The sequence below is a fragment of the Palaemon carinicauda genome, chromosome 44, assembly GCF_036898095.1.
Source record: "Palaemon carinicauda isolate YSFRI2023 chromosome 44, ASM3689809v2, whole genome shotgun sequence".
In the NCBI taxonomy this organism is placed as follows: domain Eukaryota; kingdom Metazoa; phylum Arthropoda; class Malacostraca; order Decapoda; family Palaemonidae; genus Palaemon; species Palaemon carinicauda.
In genome coordinates, this window is record NC_090768.1 from 6,600,455 (window position 1) to 6,626,082 (window position 25,628).

General features: G+C 38.7%; 1 protein-coding gene across 1 annotated transcript in view; it reads right to left on the reverse strand.

The window, feature by feature from the left end:
* The window catches only part of LOC137634201 (uncharacterized), a 23,407-nt gene extending 285 nt beyond the window's left edge, over positions 1-23,122 (reverse strand). Inside the window, exons 1-3 of the mRNA XM_068366472.1 lie at positions 22,323-23,122; positions 2,868-2,989; positions 1-807 (exon numbers count right to left, since the gene is read on the reverse strand). The exon at positions 1-807 is cut by the window's left edge and continues 285 nt beyond it. Coding sequence (XP_068222573.1) covers positions 1-807; positions 2,868-2,989; positions 22,323-23,079 — 1,686 coding nt within the window. The 5' untranslated portion in view covers positions 23,080-23,122. The remainder of the gene's footprint in view (positions 808-2,867; positions 2,990-22,322) is intronic.
* Positions 23,123-25,628: the final 2,506 nt, after the last annotated feature.

Genomic DNA, 25,628 nt, shown 5'->3' on the forward strand with positions numbered 1-25,628 from the left:
AGTCGTCTCATGATAGAGAGTCTCCTCCGTCAGTCCTCTGTGATACATGTCTTCGCATTCCTCAATTTCGGCCAGGTTGAGGGGAAGCAAGCCATCCCACCACCACAGCCCCGGGATTTCTTCTGAAGGGATCAGGTAATCACGAAATGCGGTGACCATTTTCTTTACTGGTTCATGTTGCAGATTTATTTCCGGATACCTAGTCGAAAACATATCCTTGTAGATCACTTCAGGGACAGTGCTTGACTTGACAGAGTAAGATTGAGTTATTTCCAAGGGAGATATCATTTTGCCCTCTATTGTTTCTGGGGAACGATCAGAAAAATTAGATGCTTTATCATGTGCTGGACTTGACTGCAACTTCAAGGGAGACATCTTTTTGGCTTTTACTGTTTCTTGGGCTTTACCGTACGCTGAACTTGACTTCAACTTCAAAGGAGGTATCTTTTTAGTCTCTACTGTTTCTTGGGCTTCAGCATGTGCTGGACTAGACTTCAACTTCAAGGGAGATATCTTTTTGACCTCTATTGTTTCTTGGGCTTCACCATGTGCTTGACTTGATTTCATAGTGAATTCATCAACGCAATCGACAGAGATTCGCAATAGCTCCCTTGCTTTAGAAAGGCGGGAATCCAACAAAGCCTTGAAGTCATGTTTGTCATGATGTTGTAAAATATACAAGAAGGTGCTTTCACTCCAGTCCATATTGAAATCTGCTGTGGAACCACGATTGTTGGGAAAGAGGTCCTCCGAATTTGGTCTCTGCCGACTTTGTGTTAAAACCAACACTCGCGTTCTCTTGGATATCTGAAAGAATTCGGTAAAAGAAATATGCATAATAGGGGAGAGTACTTATAATAATAATAATAATAATAATAATAATAATAATAATAATAATAATAAAAATCATATATAATGATAATAATAACAACAACTAGAAAAGCACTCAGAGAGTGCAGACCTCTGCCATGGCAGCTTAGGTTAAGGTTAGAGTTGACTCAGTCGACCTTTTGCTCGACCTTGACCTTTAACCTAAGGCTTTCAAAATAGAATTGCTTCCACGCATCAAATAACAATTAATCACTGATAGTTTCACTATTCTATGAGTATGGTTGAAACTAGGAAGTTGTTCACAAACGGACAAACATGTGCAAACACATAACCTCCTCCCAACTTCTTTGGCGGACATAATAATAATTTGATGTTTGAAATGGTTAAACAACCATTCTAAGTGTTAATGGAAATATTATATTGCAATATTCTACTCTTAGCACATTAATATCTAAAGTATTTATTCATTTACTTCATTCGATAGATCTTGAATTAAACAAACATTAGAAGAGGAGAGCACCTTTCCTCTAACGGATACGCTGTCTCCTTTCTTGACAGACAGTCACATTATGTCTATATGTGAAGTACAATTCCTGTTACACCTCGCTCAGAGGAGTTGCAATTTGTCACGCCCTTACCTTGGGGAGAGTAACCACTAGATAGTGTAGGAATAGATGGCAGAGGTGGTGATCGTGGCTAAACACAGTCCGGTCAAAGACTGGAACTCGCAGCACAGTATGGGTGTGGTCAAGAACCTTTTATTCTTTATTTTGTACCAAATATTCTCGTTAGAATATATTGTATTCATAATTTATATATCAGTTCGTTTTATATTTATTGGAATTATTTTTAATCTTGAATTTAGTTAAAATCCTTTGTATTTTAATTTTTAAGATCTGCCATGTAGCCTAACCACACCATACTTCTTTCAATATTAGTGTTAGATATAGAGTAAATCTATATATATATATATATATATATATATATATATATATATATATATATATATATATATATATATATATATATATATATATATATATATATATATATATATATATATATATATATATATATATATATATATATATATATATTGTTTATAGGACTTGTGAGAAAGGTTTATATTAGAATATTGAATACTAAGATAAAAAAAAATTTGTAAAATATTGAAAAGATGCTAATGCATTCTGGAACATGAGCTTCTGGTATAATTTGTCGTAGTCCATCTATTTTGCTCTGCGCGATCTAGTATTTCATAGAAAACGTTTCTACCCAAGACGTTTTACAGGGGAAACTTACACAGTCCATCTCCGAGTTAACGACTATGCTTGTGGAGACATTTCTGTGACTCTGCTTAATCATTCCTATTTACAAGGTTGCTAATTCCAGATGAAAATAAGGAGTCCTTTGAAGATCGTTTATCATCAGAAGCTATGTCACTGGTTATTATTTTTTTATACAAATCCTTCAAAATTCGGAGCAGAACTTCATCATATATATATATATATATATATATATATATATATATATATATATATATATATATATATATATATATATATATATATATATATATATATATATATATATATATATATATATATGTGTATATATATATATATATATATATATATATATATATATATATATATATATATATATATATATATATATATATATATATATATATATATATATATATATATATATATATATCTTTCCTGTCACGCTCAGCAGCCTTGCTGGACGTTTGACTACTCAGTCTCTCCCTGTCCCACAGGTAGGGGGAGGAAGTAGTAGTCATACCCTGGTGAGAGGGGGTTATGCAGAGTTACACTTTGAAACCACAATCTCCCCTAAATTGCTGAAACTGCCGGGTTGTAGTTAGGAAAGGGGGAGGGGGTCGGAAGGGTTGAATCTGGGTGTGCATGCGTGTTTACCGTTTACATATCTATATCGGGTACACTAGTATTCACCTTGAAAGAAAGAAATTGCATTTATTTAGAAAACGAAATGGGCCGTGTGCGTCTTACCTCCTTCAAGAGAGGAACTACTTTCGCATGCAGTTCCAACAGAATCGATAAAACATCTATCGTTTGTCTCGGTGGAAACATTCCGTAAATGTTGTGCAGAGTAAGAACCCAGGGAGTGTAGTCTGAAAAGAAAATATCTTGACTCAAACATTACATGAGATATCTGTTGTTAAGTACAGAGAATACACAAACTGGATTTAGGAAACAATGTTTCATTATCTGCAATTTTTTTTCCCTTTTTATCATATTTGAACATCATCGCGAATACTGATAAGTCAAATGGCCGATATCCTAACATAACAAGGCTTTAGAAAATAAATAAGGGGAATATGAGACGTGAAATGGTTTTTCATTTCAGTAAAAAACAAAGTGTAACTCTTCACACTCCTTCATCATCATCTCCTCCTATGCCTATTGGCACAAAGGGCCTAGGCTAGATTTCGCCAGTCGTCTCTATCTTGAGCTTTTAATTCAATACTTCTCCATTCATCCTCTCCTACTTTGCGCTTCATAGTCGTCAGCCATATAGGCATGGGTCTTCCAACTCTTCTAGTGACCTTTGGAGCCCAGCTGAACGTTTGGTGACCTAATTTTTTCTTGGCGAGTGCGAAGAGCATGCCCAAACAACCTCCATCTACCCCTCATCATGATCTCATCCAAATATGGCACTTGAGTAATCTCTTTTATAGTTTAATTTTAATCATGTCCTGCAATTCAACTCCCAATATCCTTCTGAGGGTTTTGTTCTCAAATCTAATCAATCTATTAGAGATTGTTTCATTATCATACCATGGCTCATGTCCATAGAGTAACACCAATCTCACTAAACTGATATATAGTCTGATTTTTATATGTAACTTCAGGCAATTTGATTTCCAAATTTTACTTAACCTGGCCATTGTTTGATTTGCTTTTTTCAATCTTTTACTAAACTCTAATTCCAAAGGTCCTTTATTGATCCTAGTTCCTAAATACTTAAATGATTCTGCCTCACTAATCCTTCCTCCTTCCAATGACATTTCATCTTCCATTGCATACTCCATTCTCATCACCTCTGTCTTTCTTCTATTTACTTTCAGCCCCACCTCGTGTGATATTCCATGCATTCTGGTAAGCAAGAATTGTAAATCCTTTGGTGTTCTGCTAACATGGACAGCATCATTAGCATACTCTAGGTCTGCTAAATTCCTATCACCAATCCAGTCCAATCATTCTCCACCATCCATGACTGTTCTAAGCATTACAAAATCCGAGGATGATAAACATAGATGACAACATATTCCCTTGGAGTACTCCGCTGTTCACTGGAAATTTATTTGATAAGACTCCATTAACATTAACTTTGCACTTGCTATGCTCATGAACAGACTTAATCAAATTTACATATTTAAGAGGAATTCCATCTTAACACAAGACTCTCAACAAAATTGGACGGTGCACACTGTCAAAGGCTCTTTCATCATCCACAAATGCCATCAAAAAGGGGATTGCAATATTCTATACATTGCTGTACATGTCTCAAAGTGAAAATTTTGTCAGTGGAACTTCTACCTTTTCTAAATCCTGCTTGTTCATCTCCCACTTTTTTTCATCAATTTTTCTCTTCACTCTCTTTAGAATAAGCATACTATATATTTTCACAACAATTGGTGGAAGTGTTATGCCTCTATAATTATTGCACTCAGTCTGGTTTCCTTTTTTTCTTTTTCTTTTTTTTACCAATACTCCTATCTCTCATTCATCAGGTTTTGCCTCTTCATGTCACATTCTACAAAATAATCTTGTAAGTAATCTGGGAGTCACTAATTTCGGCCAGTATCATCTCGGTAGTTATTCTATCGTATCCAGGGGATTTTCATCTCTAGTTTTTTGAGGATAGCTTCGACTTCAAACACACTGAATTCACTCATGGGCACATTAAGGTCTTCATCAGCTTCAGGTATATCAATAAAATTATTCCCTTTATATCTCCTATTCATAACCTCACTAAAGTGTTCCATCCAAATTTGTCTTTCTTAATCTTCTGTTGCTATAACAAGAGCCATCTCTCTTTTTGATGGGTATATGCCTCTTCTTCTTTCCCCCAGTCGAGATTTCATTAATAATTCTATGAGCAATTATTACACCATAGCCACTTCCCGAATTCATAGCTTTGTCAGCCTTATCTGCTTTACTGTCTAAATATCCTCTCCAGTCATTCCTGGCTTTTCTTTTGACCTCACTGTCAATACTAAAATATTTAGCATGCTCTACCTTGTAATTTTCATTATATCCTCGAAAACTTTCAACAATCAACTTACGTCTTTATCTCCTTTTTTATAGTATCCCAAGTATCCTTTGATATCCATGACTTCTCCTTGTAACTGCGTGTTCCAAAACTTCACTACCAACTGACTGATATGAAAATCACACAATTCTTCATTAATTGTCTGTTCTTCGTCTCTTAAAGTCTTAAAAACTGCAAATCAATTCCTACATTCAATTGCAAATGTTTCTCTGTGTTCTTCTTCTAAAAGCTTAGTTGTATCAAACCTAGGTATTCTATCCCTCTTTCTGTTGGGTGCTTTCAGTTTTAATTTCAGTGTGGTAATGAGGAGCTGGTGATCACTACCAATATTTGCACCTCTATAACTTCTTACATTTCTCAGAGTCCTCCTTCTCTCTTTATTAATGGCAATGTGATCTATCTGATTTTTGTAATTACCACATGGTGAAGTCCATGTTTACTTGTGGATGTTCTTGTGTTGAAAAAAAAAAAGTACCTCCAATGACAAGATTGTTTGCTGAACAGAAACTTATGAAATGTGTTCCATTTTCATTTACAACTTCGCCAAGACCCTCAGCACCCATCACATTCTCTATCCCTTGATTATTTCTTCCAACTTAAGCATTGAAATCGCCAATCACATTTTTCATATCTCTCTCAGGGATCTCATCCATTGTCCTGTGTAGTTCTACATAGTATTCATCTTTCCTTTCTTCAGGGGAATCATTTGTTGGGGCATAGCAAATGGAAGTTACAGCAAGTGGAAAGCGAATTTATGAAATACAGTTTGGATATCTTGGCCCTAAGTGAAACACGTTGTAAGCAGAAAAAGCATAAAGCGAGTCGATAGTTGTAAATAATAATTGTTACTTAAAAAGATTAAGTTCAAATCCCGCTCCTTACATAGTAAGAATAAGTACGTGCTTGGATATTGGTCATTGTTACCCAAACTAAATACGCAAATAAGTATGTATGTATATATATATATACACACACACACACACACACACACATATATATATATATATATATATATATATATATATATATATATATATGAACATATATCACAAGCACACGTGATTTTAATTAATGTAAATATCACCCACGAATGGCATTTAATACCGAATTCTATCTCGGGAATATATATCCACTTGGAACTCTCTTGATAGCTCAGTCGGCATGGTCACTGCAGGCATAGTCTCCAGCCGAACAGGTGGTGGTTCGAATCCCCACCCGGCCAGAAGCTGTTACCATAAAATGAGTTCCAAGTGGATATATATTCCCGAGATAGAATTCGGTATTAAATGCCATTCGTGGGTGATATTTACATATATATATATATATATATATATATATATATATATATATATATATATATATATATATATATATATATATATATATATATGAGAGAGAGAGAGAGAGAGAGAGAGAGATTGTCACTCATTGCCTATTGAGAAACGTGGTCAGGGCGTGGCTAAAGATTTAGGGCCTGGGGGAGGGGAGGGGTGCTGAGTTGGTGGTAATTTAAAATGTATGTTTACTTAATCTCTTTTCTAACCCTGCTTTGGAGGTCCAAGAGGCATTTTCAAAAAAGCAACCACCCCTCCTTGATGATGATGATGATGATGATAATGATCCTAGTTGGAAAAGAAGGATGCTAGAGGCCCTAGGGCTCTAGCACGGAAAATAGCCCATTTAGGACAGGAAATAAGGAAATAAGTAAAATAAGAGAGAAGTGATGAAGAATTAGAATATGTAAGAACAGTAACAACACTAAAATAAACTTATATATATAAGCTATAAACACTTAAAGAAAAAACAAGAGGAAGAGAAATAAGATAGAATAGTGTGCCACTGAACATTGGATCTGATTTACCAACTAATTATGCTAGAGATAGATGGACATGGGATAGGTGAAAAGATTGCGTTATTTCGTTATTAAAATGTGGTAGAAACAATATTGATGTTTTCGATATTGACTCCAAAGAGAAGGAAAAGAAGAAGATACTCTGAAAGGCCTAATACAAACAGTTACTGAACAGTTTGTGGTACAGTTGGCTTCACAATTTCCGGTACACTTCTCGGTAAAGCTAAGGAGACGTCTGACAACTGGGTACGTTGCAGAAGGTAACGCTGTTTAGCAGAAGAGAAATTGTTGGCAACGTTGCTTGAAAAAAAAAGTCGCTGAGTTTGTAAACACGTGTTTAAAACCATTTTTATTAATTTTATAGTGTTGCATAAAAAAAAATATTGGTATCTGCTTGATATAACTTCGTAAAGTTTTGTAAAATGCCTTTTGGTAATGTGTTTACAAGTTCAACGACTTTGCTTTAGAGATTACCAAACAATTTTTCTTTGCTCAAGGGGTTAATTACTGCACTGTAATTGTTGGCTACTTTCCTCTTGGTAAGGGTAGAAGAGACCCTTTAGCTATGGTTAGCGGCTCTTCTAGGAGAAGGACACTCCAAAATCAATCCATTCTTCTCTAGTCTCTGTACCATGGCCTTCCATTGCCATGGGGTGGAGTTCTCTTGCATGAGGGTACACTCCGCTACACTACTCTATCTGTTTCCTTACCTAATTTCTTCACTGGGCTATTTTTCCCTGTTGGAGCCCTTGAGCTTAAAGCATCCTGCTTTATGAACTAGGGAAGTTACAGCAAGTAATATGATGATGATGATAATAATAATAATAATAATAATAATAATAATAATAATGATGATGATGATGATGATGATGATGATGATGATGATGATAATAATAATAATAATAATAATAATGATAATAATAATAATAATAATAATAGTTAGAATAAAAATAATAAATATTAACATACAAGTCTAAGTCATATTCTTAATAGCCAGTGCTTTATCAAGATATTCAAAATAGGTTCTGGAGATTATTGATAAAATTAACAAGCAATATGAGTTGGGAAATGTTGAATGCTTTCGAACAAACATGATAACATGGCTTTGGAGATCACATAGACAGTAGGATTCGCCTGCTGTATAACACCAGGAAAGCTACCCTTCAAGAACGTAAGTAAATCTGTTACCAAGGACCAGGAAAACAACCCATGAAGTAAGCAAGTAAAGCAAGTCGATCTCTTACCAAGGACTAGGAAAGAAACCATTAGAGTAAGCAAGTAGGTCGATCTCTTACCAAAGACCAGTAAAGCAGCCCTTAAAGTACGCAAGTAAAGTAAGTCGATCTCTTACCAAGGAAAAGGAAAGCAGCCCTTAAAGTAAGCAAGTAAAATAAGTCATTCTCTTACCAAGGACCAGGAAATCAGCGATAAAGTATGCAAGTAAAGTGAGTCGATCTCTTACCAAGGAAAAGGAAAGCAGCCCTTAAAGTAAGCAAGTAAAGGAAGTTGATCTCTTACCAAGGAAAAGGAAAGCAGCCCTTAAAGTAAGCAAGTAAAATAAGTCATTCTCTTACCAAGGACCAGGAAATCAGCGATAAAGTATGCAAGTAAAGTGAGTCGATCTCTTATCAAGGAAAAGGAAAGCCACCCTTAATGTAAGCAAGTAAAGCAAGTCGATCTTTTACCAAGGACTAGGAAAGCAGCTCTTAAAGTAAGCAAGTAAAGTAAGTCGATCTTTTACCAAGGACCAGGAAAACAGCCATTAAAGTAGCCAAGTAAAGCAAGTCGATCATTTAACAAGGACCAGGAAAGCAGCCCTTAAAGTAAGCTAGTAAAGTAAGTCAATATCTTACCAAAGACCAGGAAAGCAACCCTTAAAGTAAACAAGAAAAGTAAGTCAATCTCTTACCAAGGACTAGGAAAGTAGCCCTTAAAGTAAGCAGGTAAAGGTTGATCTCTTACCATGGACCAGGAAAGCAGCCCTTAAAGTAAGTTTGTAAAGTAAGTCAATCTCTTACCATGGACCAGAACGCATCCCTTAAAGTAAGCAAGTAAAGTAAGTCAATCTCTCACCAAAGACCAAGAAAGCTGCCCTTAAAGTAAGCAATTCGATATCTTACCAAGGACCTGGAAAGCAGCCCTTAAAGTAAGCAAGTAAAGTAGGTCGATCTCTTACTAAGGACCAGGAAATCAACCCTTATAGTAAGAAAGTAAAGCAAGCCGATCTCTTACCAAGAACCAGGAAAACAACCCATAAAGTAAGCAAGTAAAGTAAGTCGATCTCTTACCAAGGATCAGGAAAACAGCCTTAAAAGTAAGCAAGTAAAGTAAGTCGATCTCTTACCAAGGACCAGGAAAGCAACCCTTACCGTAAGCAGGTAAAGAAAGTCGATCTCTTACTGAGGACCAGGAAAGCAGCCCTTAAATTGACCAAGTTAAGTAAGTCAATCTCTTACCAAGGACCAGAAAAGCAGCCCTTAAAGTGAGCAAGTAGAGTAAGTTAATCCCTTTCCAAGAACTAGGAAAGTAGCCCTTGAAGTAAGCAAGTAGGTACCTCGATCTCTTACTAAGGACCAGGAAAGCACCCTTTAAAGTAAGCAGGTAAAGTAAGTCAATCTCTAACCAAGGACCAGGAAAGCAGCCCTTAAAGTGAGCAAGTAGAGTAAGTTAATCCCTTTCCAAGAACTAGGAAAGTAGCCCTTGAAGTAAGCAAGTAGGTACCTCGATCTCTTACTAAGGACCAGGAAAGCACCCTTTAAAGTAAGCAGGTAAAGTAAGTCGATCTCTAACCAAGGACCAGGAAAGCAGCCCATAAAGTAAGCAAGTAACGTAAGTCGAGATCTTACCAAAAAACAGGAAAGCAGCCCTAAAAGTAAGCAAGTAAAGTAAGTCAGTCTCTTACCAAGGACCAGGAAAACAACCCTTAATGTAAGCAAATAAAGCAAGTCGATCTCTTCCCAAGGACTAGGAAAGCAGCCCTTAAAGTAAGCAATCAAAGTAGGTCGATCTCTTATCAAGGACGAGGGAAGCAACCCTTAAAGTAAACAAGTAAAGTAAGTCGATCTCTTACCAAGGACCAGGAAAGTTACCTTTCAACTAAGCAAGTAAGTCGATCTCTTACCAAGGACCAGTAAAGCAGCCCTTAAAGTAAGCAAGTAAATTAAGTTGATCTCTTACCAAGGACCAGGAAAACAGCCATCAAAGTAAGCAAGTAAAGTAAGTCGATCTCTTACCAAGGACCCGGAGCGCTACCCTTAAAATAAGCAAGTAAGTTTATCTCTTACCAAGGACCAGTAAAGCAGCCCTTAAAGTAAAAAAGGAAAGCAAGTCGATCTCTTACCAATAAAAAGGAAAGCAGCCCTTAAAGTAAGTATTTAAAGTGAGTCGTCCTCTTACCAAGGACCAAAAAAGCAGCGATAGAGTAAGCAAGTAAAGTAAGTTGATCTTTTACCAAGGACTAGGGAAGCCGCCCTTATAGTAAGCAAGTAATGTAAGTCAATCTTTTATCAATGGCCAGGAGAGCTGCCCTTAAAGTAGCCAATTGAAGCAAGTCGATCTTTTACCAAGGACCAGGAAAGCAGCCCTGAAAGTAAACAAGTAAAGTAAGTGGATCTCTTACCAAGGACCGGGAAAGCAACCCTTGAAGTAAGCAAGTGAAGTAAGTCAATCTCTTACAAAGGACTAGGAAAGCAACCCTTGAAGTAAGCAAGTAAGTTAAGTCGATCTTTTACCAAGGACCAGGAAAGCAGCCCTTAAAGTAAGGTAGTAGAGTAAGGTGATCTCTTACCAAGAACCAGGAAGTAGCCCTTAAAGTAATCAAGTAAAGCAAGTCAATCTCTTACCAAGGACCATGAAATCAGCTCTTAAAGTAAGCGAGTAAAGTAAGTTAATCTCTTGCCACGGACCAGGAAAATATTCTTAAAGCAAGCAAGCAAAGTAAGTCGATCTCTCAAATAGGATCAGGAAGGCAACCCTTAATTGATCTCTTACCAAGAACCAGGAAAGCACCCCTTAAAGTAAGCAAGTAAAGTAAGCTGACCTCTTACTGAGGACCAGGAGAGCACCCCTTAAAGTAAGAAAGTAAATTAAGTCGATCTCTTACCAAGGGCCAGAAAAGCAGCCCTTAAAGTAAGCAAGTTAAGTAAGTCGATCTCTTACCAAGGACCAGGAAAGACACCTTTAAAGGAAGAAGGTAAAGTAAGTTGATCTCTTACCAAGGACCAGGAAAGACACCTTTAAAGGAAGAAGGTAAAGTAAGTTGATCTCTTACCAAGGACCAGGAAAGCAACTCTTAAAGTAAGCAAGTAAAGTAAGTCAATCTCTTACCAATGACCAGGAAAGCAGCCCTTAAAGTAAACAAATAAGTCGATCTCTTACAAACGACCAGGAAAGTAACCCTTATAGTAAGCGAGTAAAGTAGGTCGATCTCTTGCCAAGGACCAGGAAAGCAACCCTTAAAGAAAGCAAGTAAAGTAAGTCAATCTCTTACCAAGGACCAGGAAAGCAACCCTTAAAGTAAGCAAACAAACTAAGTCAATCTCTTACCAAGGACCAGGAAAGCAACCCTTAAAGTAAGCAAGTAAAGTAAGTCGATATCTTACCAAGGACCAGGAAAGCAACGCTTAAAATAAGCAAGTAAAGTAAGTTGATCTCTTAACAAGGACCAGGAAAGCAACCCTTAAAGTAAGCAAGTAAAGTAAGTCGATCTCTTACCAAGGACCAGGAGAGCAACTCTTAAACTAAGCAAGCAAAGTAAGTTGACCTCTTACCGAGGACCAGAAAAGCAACCCTTAAAGCAAGCAAGTAAAGTAAGTCGATCTCTTACCAAGGACCTGGAAAGCAACCCTTAAAGAAAGCAAGTAAAGTAAGCCTATCTCTTACCAAGGACCAGGAAAGCAATCCTTAAAGTAAGCATGTAAAGTATGTCGATCTCTTACCATGGACCAGGAAAGCAACTCTTAAAGTAAGAAAGTAAAGTAAGTCGATCTCTTACCAATGACCAGGAAAGCAGCCCTTAAAGTAAGCAAATAAGTCAATCTCTTACCAAGGACCAGGAAAGCAACCCTTAAAGTAAGCAAGTAAAGTAAGTCGATCTCTTACCAAGGACCATGTGACGGTGCAGAGAGAAAGGTTGTGAACTCAAAGGCAGTTTGAAAGCAACTGAGTTAATTTATTATGGAACACTCTCCTTTATATACAAAACCTCAAGGCAACAGGAAATTACATGTTCGAGAAAATGACAATGTTACATAGGCAATACGCAGACATGTTTATTCTGGTTCTTTTTAGTGCGAGGGAAGAGCGAAGCTACAAGCATAATGGAATTATGTACAATTGTGTGACACACGGTTGGTACATGGCTCCACCCCTAAAAATGACATACTGTACATGTTGAATAGGGCGCCCTTCTCTAGAGAGGCGAACTGTAGGCGGGTCATCTGGCAGGAGATAAGCAGGTTTTAGACAATCGATGGAGACCCAGTCTTCTTTGCCAGGAATGTTTAGTAGGAATGCTTTCGGACTGCATCGGATCACAAGGAAAGGGCCTGTGTAAGGGGCCGTTAGCGGTGGCTTAGTAGTGTCGTTGCGCAGGAAGACGTGCGTTGCAGAGTGCAAGTCTGTTGGTATGTGATGCTTCGCTAGGGGCTTGTTAGTCTGGCGGCATGGAGTAAATTTTCCCACGACGTGACGTATGCGCTGGAGATCGTTGGAGGAGGTTGTAGAAGGAAAAAATTAGGCAGGGACGACCAACGGGTCGCCACACACCATTTCAGCTGCCGAGACATCGAGGGCGTCTTTAGGAGTGGTCCTTAGTCCCAAGAGGACCCAGGGAAGCTGAGTAAACCAGTTGCAATCCTTGCAGCGGGACATCAAAGCTGCTTTAAGGGTGCGGTGAAAACGGTCAACCATTCCATTGGCAGCGGGGTTGTAGGCTGTTGTCTGATGTAGGGTGATGCCCAGGAGATTCGCTAATGATGTCCACAATTGCTCAGGGATACCAAATCTTGCAATCCATCCAGAGAGTAAGGCAGATGTACATGAGGCGGACGTTGCAGTTTCCATGGGAATGGCTTCAGGCCAACGGGTGGAGCGGTCGATGACGGTAAACAGGTAACGATGTCCTTGTGATGTGGGAAGGGGGCCTACAACGTCGACGTGAATGTGTGCGAAACGACGCTGAGGTTGAGGAAAGGTGCCCACTCCCGAATCCGTGTGTTGATGTACTTTGGAAGTTTGGCAAGAAGTACAGGCGAGGACCCAATCCTTAGCATCCTTAGAAATGCCGTGCCAAATGAACTTTGCCTTCAGCAGCTGTGCAGTAGAACGGCACGGGGGATGTGAAAGGCCGTGAATGAAATCAAACACCTGTCGGCGCATGGGAGCAGGAATCCAAGGTCGCGGTCTGCCAGTACTGACGTCACAGAGGAGGGTGGTGCTGGAGTCTTCGAGGGGAAAGTCTTCCAAACGGAGGGACGTGCAGGATGTCCTACATGCTTGATACTCTGGATCCTGTCGTTGGGCTTCAGCCAGGGCGTTGTAATCCAATCCCAGTTGAATGGCAGCCAACATGTTTCTTGACAGGGCATCGGCAACGGAATTCATTTTCCCAGGGACGTATTGAAGGGTGCAATTGTATTCAGCCATGGCGGAGAGAAGACGGCGTTGCAGGGCGGACCAGGCATCAGAATGTCGAGTAAAGGCGTGCACCAGAGGCATGTGGTCTGTGCGAATGACGAAGGGCGTATCTTCTAAGAAATGGCGAAAGTGACGGACAGCCAAGTGCACCGCCAGCAATTCTCGATCGAAGGAAGAATAACCCGATTCTGCCTTGGACAGTTTTCTGCTGAAGAAGACCAATGGGCGGGGCGAGCCGTTGACCACCTGCTCGAGTACTGCACCAATAGCAACGTCGCTGGCATCGGTGGAGAAAAGGAGAGGGGCATGTGGGATAGGAAAAGTGAGAGCCGCAGCAGTTGATAGGGCCTTCTTTGCATTGCAGAAGGCTGCATCTTGAAGGGGACCCCACTTCAGGTCCTTTGGCTTGCCCTTGAGGGAGGCGTAAAGGGGAGCAAGAGTGGCGGCAATGGCTGGCAGAAAACGGTTATAATAGTTGATCATGCCCAAGAATTCCTGCAGAGCTTTGACGGTCAAGGGCACGGGGAAGTTCTGAACGGCTGCTACCTTCTCAGGGAGGGGGTGGACACCTTCAGGAGTGATGCGGTGCCCTAAGGACGACACTTCGTTGGCGCCAAAGGTACACTTGTCGTACCGGACTACAAGGCCATTTTGTTGCAGGCGGTCGAGCACGATGCGCAGGTGACGGAGGTGTTCCTCTTTTGAGGAGGAGAACACAAGTATGTCGTCCACATAACATACACAGAAAGGGAGGTCCCCTAAGATGCCATCCATGAGACATTGAAACGTGGCCCCAGCATTACAAAGGCCAAAACAGGAGTAATTGAAAGTGTATGTACCAAACGGAGTGGTGATGGCAGTCTTGGGGATGTCTTCTGGGTTCATAGGCACCTGATAATACCCCTCCAGGAGATCGAGCGTAGCGAAAACCTTTGCTTTGTGCAAGTAGAAGGTCACGTTGGCAATGTTTGGGAGGGTGTAGTGATCCGGTTCTGTTTGCATGTTCTGGCGCCTGTAATCCCCGCACAGACGGAGGGAGCCGTCTTTCTTCAGAACGATGTGTAAGGGTGACGACCATGGGCTGGAGGCTTTTTGGCAAAGGCCCATTTCCTCCATTTCGGCGAACGTCTGTTTGGCGGCTGCCAATCGTTCCGGTGCCAGACGTCTGAATTTTGCGAAGACTGGGGGTCCTGTCGTCTTGATATGGTGATAAATACCGTGCTTGGCAGGAACCGTGGGCGTTTGGCGAAGTTCTGGACGGAAAACTTCCGGGTACGACGTGAGGAGGTGGGCGTAGGCATCTGTGGGTGCGCTAATGTGGAGAGCGAGGTTAGAGAGGGCGGGTTGAAGCGGTGTCGACAAGTATGAGTCTGCGTTGACCAATCGTCGGTGGGCGACATCGACCAGAAGGTGGAAATGAGTGAGGAAATCCGCACCGAGGATTGGCATTGTGACGTCAGCAACGAGAAACTTCCAATTGAATTTACCGTTTCCGAACGGTAATGTGAGGTTCTCGTAACCGTCGGTGGGTATCACAGATCCGTTGGCAGCTACCAAGCAGACGTTGGCAGATGTAGACAGACTACATCGTGTCTTGAAGAGTTTCCTTGGCAAAAGAAAACGACAAGCACCCGTGTCCACGATAAATCGCACGCCCGTTCCTACATCATGTAAAAAGAAAAGATTAGAAACACGGGAGGCCACCGCCACGAGCGATGGCCTACTTACACATTTTTTGGCCACTGACAATCCTCGGCACATATCTTTGCAGTTGCCCCGAATCTGAAGTGGTAGTAGCAAAACTGCAGCGGATGGGAGGTAGTAAGTGGCTGTAGAAGTCGTTTGTTTGGGCGCGAGCGATTGGTGGGTGTTGGGCGGCTTTGTAGATGCTTCGGCACGTCACGGTGTGGGCGTGTATGTCCTACGGCATTCATGTCAGCTTCGGTTGACGTTGAATAGGCATCATCTTTGTCAGGGGTGGAGGCGTTGATGGAGGTCTTAAAGTGGCTGTCCATAAGGGCGTCGGCTTTGGTCATCAAGTCCTTTATGGGTAAACTATCGACATCGGGTATGGCAGCGCGTATAGGTCTAGGTAAACGGCGTATCCAAAGGGCACGGAGTAGGTTCACCTCACGAGGAGAGCCGTCTGCGGCAGGTTGAAGGCGAGTGATACTGGTCATTTCCCTGAGGGCAAGCGGAGCCCTTTGGTCCCCCAACGGTTGTTGCGAGAGCTGAAAAAGCTTTGCTACACGGGCGGCTGGCGACGGCGAGTACTGCTGCAGAAGGTATGATTTGAGGGCGTCATACGCTATTGGGGTGTCTCCTTGTTCACAAAGCTAGTCGGATATTTCCGGTAAGGTGTCCTCGGGTATCGCCGCAAGAACATAATCTGCTTTGGTGGTTGAGCGAGTCACGCCCTTGATGCGAAACTGGACTTCTGCATGCAGAAACCAAGCAAACGCCTCTCCGCTGGCGAATGGGGAAAGTTTCAATGGGGTAGCCGCAGCGCCAACTGCTGTAGAGTCCGTCATAGTACCAATGATGGAGGGGCGAGGGGGGTGGGGGTGGAAGGCGGTGGGAGCGAGTCGACTTCCGGGGTCACCAATGTGGCGGTGCAGAGAGAAAGGTTGTGAACTCAAAGGCAGTGTGAAAGCAACCGAGTTAATTTATTATGGAACACTCTCCTTTATATACAAAACCTCAAGGCAACAGGAAATTACATGTTCGAGAAAATGACAATGTTACATAGGCGACACACAGATATGTTTATTCTGGTTCTTTTTACTGCGAGGGAAGAGCGAAGATACAAGCATAATATATACAAAAGGAATTATGTACAATTGTGTGACACACGGTTGGTACAACCAGGAAAGCAACCCTTAAAGTAAACAAGTAAAGTAAGTCGATTTCTTACCAAGGACCAGAAAAGCAACCCTTAAAGTAGTCAAGTAAAGTAAGTCGATCTCTTACCAATGACCAGGAAAGCAGCCCTTAAAATAAGCAGGTAAAGTAAAGCATTTCTGGCACGCACTGGGAGGTTCCCGCACTGTTCACGATAAGTTCACGACACGTTCAAGCATAGTTCACGACAAGTTCACGCCACGTTCACGACATGGCACGAATTGGCACGACTAGTTCACGACAATTTCACGACACGTTCACTCATCTTTCCGCATCTTTCCGCATCATTCCGCATCGTTCACGCATCGTTCACTCCAGTTTACGACTTGGTCACATCATATATAAAGACGGGGCTTCCTACATGATTTTTATCAAAAGCGTATTCTTGTGCTAATCTTTGATTAATATCCCCTGTATTAATGTGTGGGTTATCTTTATAGATATTTGTAACAATTATACTTCTATTTAGTATATATTTTATTATTTAATTATTATTATAGGTAATTAACTGGATTGAATGATTTTTAAGCTTTATAATTTACTGAAAAAATAATATTTTATGGCAGAAAAGATATTATCTCTAAAAATATTAGGTTGGCTAGGTGCCCCGTGAGCATTGAAGTATCTTGCAGGGTAAATTTCTTTAGTCGCCCTTAAATGGCAGTTGTAAAGTTTTTTCTGTTTTGTAACTTTTCCTGTTTGTTTATATATATATATATATATATATATATATATATATATATATATATATATATATATATATATATATATATATATATATATATATATATATATATATATATATATATGTTCGTGTGTGTGTGTATACACATTCAATGAACCACAAGCAAAATGATGAAAATATATCTCTCTCTCTCAAGTATTACTCCTGCTCATGAAGGGATTAAAGAACTTCTGTCCTCTTTTTGTGCTATAAAATCAATAATTCTCTCTCTCTCTCTCTCTCTCTCTCTCTCTCTCTCTCTCTCTCTCTCTCTCTCTCTCTCTCTCTCTCTCTCTCTCTCTCAATTAAATAAGGAAAGTGGAGAGGTAAAAGAATATATTGACATTATACAGATTTTTTCTTTGATGATTATGAGGAAGTAGGGATAAATCCATTGATTAAATTGCCCCGTACTGGCACGCATCCTCCCGCAACGTCCCTCAGTAGGGATAAATCCATTGATTTAATTGCCACGCACTGGCACGCATCCTCCCGCATCGTCCCTCAGTAGGGATAAATCCATTGATTTAATTGCCACGCACTGGTACGCATCCTCCACATCGTCCCGCACTGTTCACGACGCGTTCACTCCAGTTCGCGCATCGTTCATGACTAGTTCACGCCAATTTTGTCGTGACAATGCGTGCCACAAGTTTTGAACATTTCAAAATTCTCGCCACGCATGGCACGCGTGCCATGCACCGTTCACGACACGTTCACGCCAGTTCCCGCATCGTTCACTCCAGTTCACGACAAAAGGCGTGACAATGCGTGCTACAAATGCGTGCAAGTGTCAGGGGGGCTTTAGTCGATCTCATACCAATGACCAGGAAAGGAGCCCTTAACTTAAGCAAATAAAGTAAGTTGATCTCTTTCCAAGGACCAGGAAAGCAGCCCTTAAAGTAAGCAAATAAGTCAATCTCTGACAAAGGACCAGGAAAGCAGTCTTTAAAGTAAGCAAGTAAAGTAAGTCGATCCTTACCAAGGACCAGGAAGGCACTCCTTAAAGTAAGCAAGTAAAGTAAGTTGAATCTCTTACCAAGGACTAGGAAAGCAGCCCTTAAAGTAAGCAAGTAAAGTAAGTCGATCTTTTACAAGGAACAGAAAAGCACCTCTCAAAGTAAGCAATTAAAGTAAGTCGATCCCTTACCAAGGACCAGGAATGCAGCCCTTAAAGTAAGCAAGTAAAGTAAGTCGATCTTTTACAAGGAACGGGAAAGCACCTATTAAAGTAAGCAAGTAAACTAAGTCGATCTCTTTCCAAGGACTAGGAAAGCAGCCCTTAAAGTAAGCAAATAAGTCGATATCTTACAAAGGACCAGGAAAGCAGTCTTTAAATTAAGCAAGTAAAGTAAGTCGATCCTTACCAAGGACCAGGAAGGCACTCCTTAAAGTAAGCAAGTAAAGAAAGTCGATCTCTTACCAAGGACCAGGAAAACACCCCTTAAAGGAAGCAAGTAAAGTAGATGGATCTCTTACCAAGGACCAGGAAAGCAGCCCTTAAAATAAGCAAATAGAGTAAGTCAATCTCTTACCAAGAACCAGGAAAAGAATCCTTAAAGAAAGCAAATACTGTTAGGCGATCTCTTACCAAGGACCAGTAAGTCCGGCGGCCTTTCTTTCAGACTGGCCCAATTCCTCAGCTGTTCAATTTCCGGAAGGTCTCTGGGTAGTTGCGGCGAGTCCATAAATTTACGAAAACTGCAGAATGATAAAAAGAAAACTTCAGTTTGTTTCAAAGAGATAATTTACTACCAGATTTGCAATTGTTCTATGTTATTATTATTATTATTATTATTATTATTATTATTATTATTATTATTATTAAGCTACAGCCCTAGTTGGAATAGCAAGATGCTATTTACCCAAGGACTTCAACAAGGAAAGCAGCCAAGTGAGGAAAGGAAATAAGAAAACAAATAAGCTACAAGATATGTAATGAACAATTAAAATATTTCAAGAACAGGAACATCATTAAAATAAATATTCCATATATAAACTATAAAAACTTCAAAAAACAAGAAGAATAGAAATAAGATAGAATAATGTAACATAGTGTACCTCAAGCAAAAGAACTCTAACCCAAGACAGTGGAAGACAATCGTACAGAGGTTATGGTACTTCCCAAAACTAGAGACCAATGGTTTGATTTAAGGAGTGTCCTCTTCCTAGAAGAGCTGCTTATCATAGCTAAAGAGTTTCTTCCACCCTTATGGAGGAAGGGTCTTCTTGCCTGTATGCATAAATATATTCCTGTTCTGATTTTAAAAGCAGCAAAAACATCATTAAGTAACATCATATGCGAACAATTTTCTCAAAATTTCGTTCAGGAATTATATAATCTATTAAACACCCTCTCCCCTGAACCGTTAGCCTATTGGAGAGAGAGAGAGAGAGAGAGAGAGAGGAGAGAGAGAGAGAGAGAGAGAGAGAGAGAGAGAGAGAGAGAGAGAGAGAGAGAGAAATTATTTTTCCTTGTAAGATAATAAACAAAAGTATTTTGGTAGTTGAATCGGTAGAAGTTAAAAGGTTCAAACTTGCAACAAATATTTTTTCATGTTGAATAGGCAGACGTGAGTCTCTTTTATGAAAGGTGTTTTAATGTTGCTGTTGTTCTTAAAATATTTCATTATAATTGTTCATTACTTCTCATATCTTTTATTCCCTTATTTCCTTTCCTTACTGGGCTATTTTTGCCCTGTTGAAGCCCTTGGGTTATAGTATCCTACTTTTCCCACTTGAGTTGTAGCTTGGCTAGTAATAATAATAATAATAATAATAATAACAATAATAATAATAATAATAATAATAATAATAATAATAATAATAATAATAATAATAATAACAATAATAATAATAATAATAATATGGAATATCAGACTTACTGAAATGTCATTCTCATGGTTGGTAATTCCGGTACAATAAATTCGATGTCAGCCCACTTTTCACCAGACATCAGATCTCTTTTGGCTTCGGTCCATGGACGAGTATTATTCTGCAGATTATACAGTACACAATATGTATATATTTGTATATAAAGTAATAAATACAAATTTATTGGGTTTAGAACTTTTGCCTCATTAACATAATCGGCAAATTCAAATGGAAGGAAAATATGGACACACACATCATCATCATCTCCTCCAATTCCTATTAACGCATATATAATCATCATCAGCCGTAACTAGTCTACTACAGGACAAAGGCCTCAGAAATGTCCTTCCACTCACGTCTGTTTGTGGTCTTTCTATGCCAGTCCACACCCGCAAACTTTCTTAATTCGTCAATCCACCCCTTTCTTTTCCTTCCCCTGTTTCTTTTACAATCTCTAGGACTCATTCCGTTATTCTTTTCGTTCATCTGTTATCCGTCATTCTCATTATATGTCCTACCCATGTCCATTTCTTTTCTTACATGTTAGAATATCCTCTACTTTAGCTTGCTCTAGAACCAACGTTGCTCTTTTTTTTTTTTTTTTTTTTTTTTTTTTTTTTTCTTTTGTCTCTTATTGTTATTCCCAACACCATTCCTTCCATAACTAGCTTATGTTCTAAGGCTTTAGGAAGGCTCCAAGTTTCTGATGAATAAGTTAATATTAGTAGGAGCATCTGATTAAATACTTTTCTATTTATAGGAAGTGGCATTTTACTTTTCATAATCTCATTTTGTTTTTCAAAATCTAAGATAATAATATGGTTATATAGTAAGAATAGCGTTAATTAACCCGGATAAACAGACGGATCATAACTATAAATCATTAATAGTACAGATGGTCATTATCTATTGCTTAATTAAAAAGATTTAGTCTTTAAAATCCCTTTCAGAGCTTAGAAATTTGTATTCGTAATTAGCACCTCTCCAGGTCTACTTCCGATGCAGATTACAGTTATTTCAGGTGAAACCAAAAGAAAGTTTTAATATCTATAAGACTTCAAATAGGATTGCGGTAGCTTACAGCATATGTTCCTGCCAGGCAATCTGCTAGACCTGGGTTCGAAACCCGCTCAAGCTTGTTAGTTTCTTATAGTGTCTGCAACCTCACTTATCCTTGTGAGTTAAGGATGTGAGGTTTGAGAGAGCCTGTGTGTTTACCTGCTGAGCTATCAGCATCCATTGCCTGGCCCTCACTGGTTCTAGCTTAATAGAGAGGAATTTGGTCACTGGTCCTATGTATATATGGTCAGACTCTAGGACATTGTTTTGCTTGGACATTGTTACTCTCTCTTGCCTCTTTCATTCGTAGGGGACTTTTTAAAACGTTTCCTTTGCCCAGTAAATACGGTATTCACAAAATAATGATATATATTAAATAGAAATTGACGAGGAAAAGTCCATGTAAAAGGACTCAACAATAAATAAAGGTTAAAGGTGTCTGGTTTCAGTTCCATCAGAATAGATGCTCACTAGAACGTCAGCCGGACGAGGCCAATTCTCCACTGTAGTGCCCAACCATAGCAGTGGTCTCCCTGTATTCAGCTTAAACTTACGGTCCTGGGCTGGGATCGATCTGCTGCCATGAGAATGCTAGGCGAACACGTTACCACTAGCCTAGCGAGGAGGCTGTTATTGGTACCTAATGTAATACTGTGGAAAAACCTTACTTACAAAATTAAAAAAAAAAAAAAAAAAAAAAAAAAAACTAGTGTGAAAAGAACTTTGTTAAAAGCATCATTAAAACATTAACAATTATTATTATTATTATTATTATAATTAGTATTATTATTATCATTCATATATTTATTATTATTATTATTATTATTATTGTTATTATTATTATTATTATTATTATTATTATTATTATTATTATTATTATTACTTGCTAAGCCACAACCCTAGTTGGAAAAGCAAGATGCTATAAGCCCAAGAGCTCCTATAGGGAAAAATAGCCCAGTGAGGAAAGGCAATAAGGAAATAAATAAACGACATGAGAAAAAAATAGCAATAAAATACTTTAAAAACAGTAACATCCAAACAGACATATCATATATAAACTATAAAAAGACTTGTGTCAGCCTGTTCAAACACCTATTTAAAGTACCGGTATCTATTTCTTACTGTCAACAACAATTATCCTCACCTTCACCACCGTGACAAAATGAAAAACTTCGTCTGTCTGGTCCAAGAACTGGTGTAGAAGATACCGCACCTTGGAGTCCCCTAAGAAATGAATATACAGCGAACCTTTGACTTCGAGACGTTTTTGGAAGCATGATAAAATCTGCATCTTATCATCATAGTCTCTAATGAGACAGGGGACGAAAGGAAGCATCCCTTCAATTATTCTGGAAGACTTTCTCTGTCTGACGTGTGATGTCTCATAATCAGCAACGCGAGGTAACACCTGAGCTAGAGACTTGTAGTTTTCACCAAATAGCTTCTCTGGCTCCAAGTATTTCAACTTACGAATTTCCCGTAAAACTTCGCTGAACTTTCGATAAATACCCATCACTGTATCCTCTATATTCCGACCTTCTATTTCATCAAATGTTTTCCCAACTGTTTCATTAGGAAGAATCTTTTCCAAATAAATATGTCTAAACATTTCTTCAGGCGCCGGTGTGTCGAGACTGAAGAGAGACTTGCAATTTCTGTATTTTCCAACGTCATCTCTAACAACTATTTTTTGTCTCACTGTATTATTTGTCTTCGTAATACTGCACGGGCTCTTAGCGCAGTTTTTCGATAACGTATATCCCGAGTAAAAAAGAGCATTGTTATAAATTATGACAATTATCGCGGCAATGGAAATGAACTTGAACAAACATATGTTCTTGGGAGACATTTCATGAACAACAAACACAATCTGTTTCATATATATCCAGTTAACCTATCTTTTTTCACGATTTTGTTGTGTTCATTTTTCGTCATTTAATACAATATTTTTTCAAATAATTATTTTAGTTTATTCTTTATAAGCCTGACGAACCCCGCAATGCAACTACTTACAGTTTTACAAAGCTGAAAGCATTGCAGGCAGTTTCAAGCAGACTTTCCTGTCGGTCCTATATTTCAAATTCATCCTAAAGGCAAAGTTGCCAACATGCTTCATTTGCTTTTCACGTAAAAAAGAAAAACGTTCGCATTATCCTTAAGTTGCACATTCATAGATAATGCAAATCTTAAATAAATGTGAAAGGTTATTATTATTATTATTATTATTATTATTATTATTATTATTATTATTATTATTATTATTATTATTATTATTATTATTATTATTATTGTGAAAGCATCACAGTAAACAATAAACTGATGAGTTTAGACTATATAGAACATCTAGTGTAATATAGAAAAATATTGCTAAACGTCAACTGAGACTGCATTAATAAGTGTAATTCTTCTGTCATCTTTTATAATTCCTCCAATGATATTACTAAACACAAGCATGTCACCTGCAAATCTCAAGTTGTCCGGGTATTCCCAATTAATATTAATATCTACATTTTCCCAATTTAATTCTTGAAAACGTCTTAGCATGCTGTGAATCGGAATTTTCTAACTATATGTAGTTTCAGGATTGCTGTAGTCCTACATCCTGTATAGATATCTTCAAGTGTTTTAACTACCCTGATTATAGGAATCTATGGATCTGTAGAGTTTCTATATCTAGATAGACGGATAGACATATAGATAATCATTTCTCTCCATTTATAGCCAATCAGTATGTAAGACTTTGCAAAAATAATCTTAAATCATTAAAGAAAATTATGGACACATACGCAAAAACAAATATTGCGGTAAGATAAAATTAATGAATATGAAAATCTTGTGATTCTGTTTATTTTTTTTCTATTAGTTTGTTTAATTATTTATGAATAGATTATAAAAAGATGAAACTAACCCCTGAGTAACAAAAGATATATGAATTATACATAATTTTTAAGATATAACGTTGAGCAGCGTAGTGACAACATAAGGAAAAGATAAGGAGGAAAACAAAGAGGAAAACTGTTCGAAATTGCTTTGGGAGTTACCGCTACCGTAACAGGTAAATTCTTTAATAATCTCTCTCTCTCTCTCTCTCTCTCTCTCTCTCTCTCTCTCTCTCTCTCTCTCTCTCTCTCTCTCTCTCTTCGAAAGACATAAACAGATATTCCATATTACAAGGGATACCTTAATGTGGTGAGAGGTTTGTGTATCACCATGATCAGGTAAATTCGTGAATAATTCTCTCTCTCTCTCTCTCTCTCTCTCTCTCTCTCTCTCTCTCTCTCTCTCTCTCTCTCTCTCTCTCTCTCTCTCTCTCTCTCTTCGAAAGACATAAACAGATATTCCTTATTACAGAGGATACCTTAACGTGTAGAAAGGGTTTGTGTATCACCATGATCAGGTGAATTCCTAAATATTTTCTCTCTCTCTCTCTCTCTCTCTCTCTCTCTCTCTCTCTCTCTCTCTCTCTCTCTCTCTCTCTCTCTCTCTCTCTCTCACACACACACACACACAAATAGGGTACTGTATTAGCTGCACTGCTGTTTGTTATTATGATCTCAGACATTAATTGTAATGTTAAAGACTCTGTAGTGAGAAGTTTCGCCGATGACACATGAATAAGTAGAGAAATTGCTTGTGATGAAGACAGGAACTCATTACAAAGAGATCTAAACAAAATATATGAATGGGTGGAGATAAATAGAGATCAATAAATTATGGAAACAGAGAACGGATGGTATATGCATACAGGGGACCTGAAAACGAGACAATCACAAACAAGGAGGCAATTAAAGACCTTGGTATAATGTTAAAAAAGAATATGCTATGCAACGACCAAATAGCAACACTGTTGGCTAAATGTAAAGCAAAAATAGGAATGCTATTCAGACACTTTAAAACAACAAAAGCTGAACACATGATTATGCTTTACAAAACTTATGTACGTAGTACACACGAGTACTGCAATGAGATCTGGTCCCACACTACCAAAAGGTTATTGCACAAATAGTGAGTGTACAAAGGTTATTTGCTGCTAGAATAAAAGAAGTTAAGGACCTTGACTTCTGTGAAAGACTGCAATTTTTAAAATTGTACAGTATAGAAAGAAGAAGAGAACGCTACATGATAATACGAGCATGGAAGCAAATCGAAGGAATTACTGAAAACATCATGGAGCTAAAATATCAGAAAGAGCAAGCCGAGGTAGATTAATAGTACCCAAAACTATACCAAGAAAACTAAGAAAGGCACACAGGACATTAATCCACTACGCACCAGCATCGATATTGCAGCGTCTATTTCATGCGCTGCCAGTTCATTTAAAAAACACATCAGAAGTGAGCGTAGATGTGTTAAAGAATAAGCTCGATAAATACCTAAGATGCATCCCAGACCATCAAAGACTGGAAGATGCAAGATGCACCGGAAGCT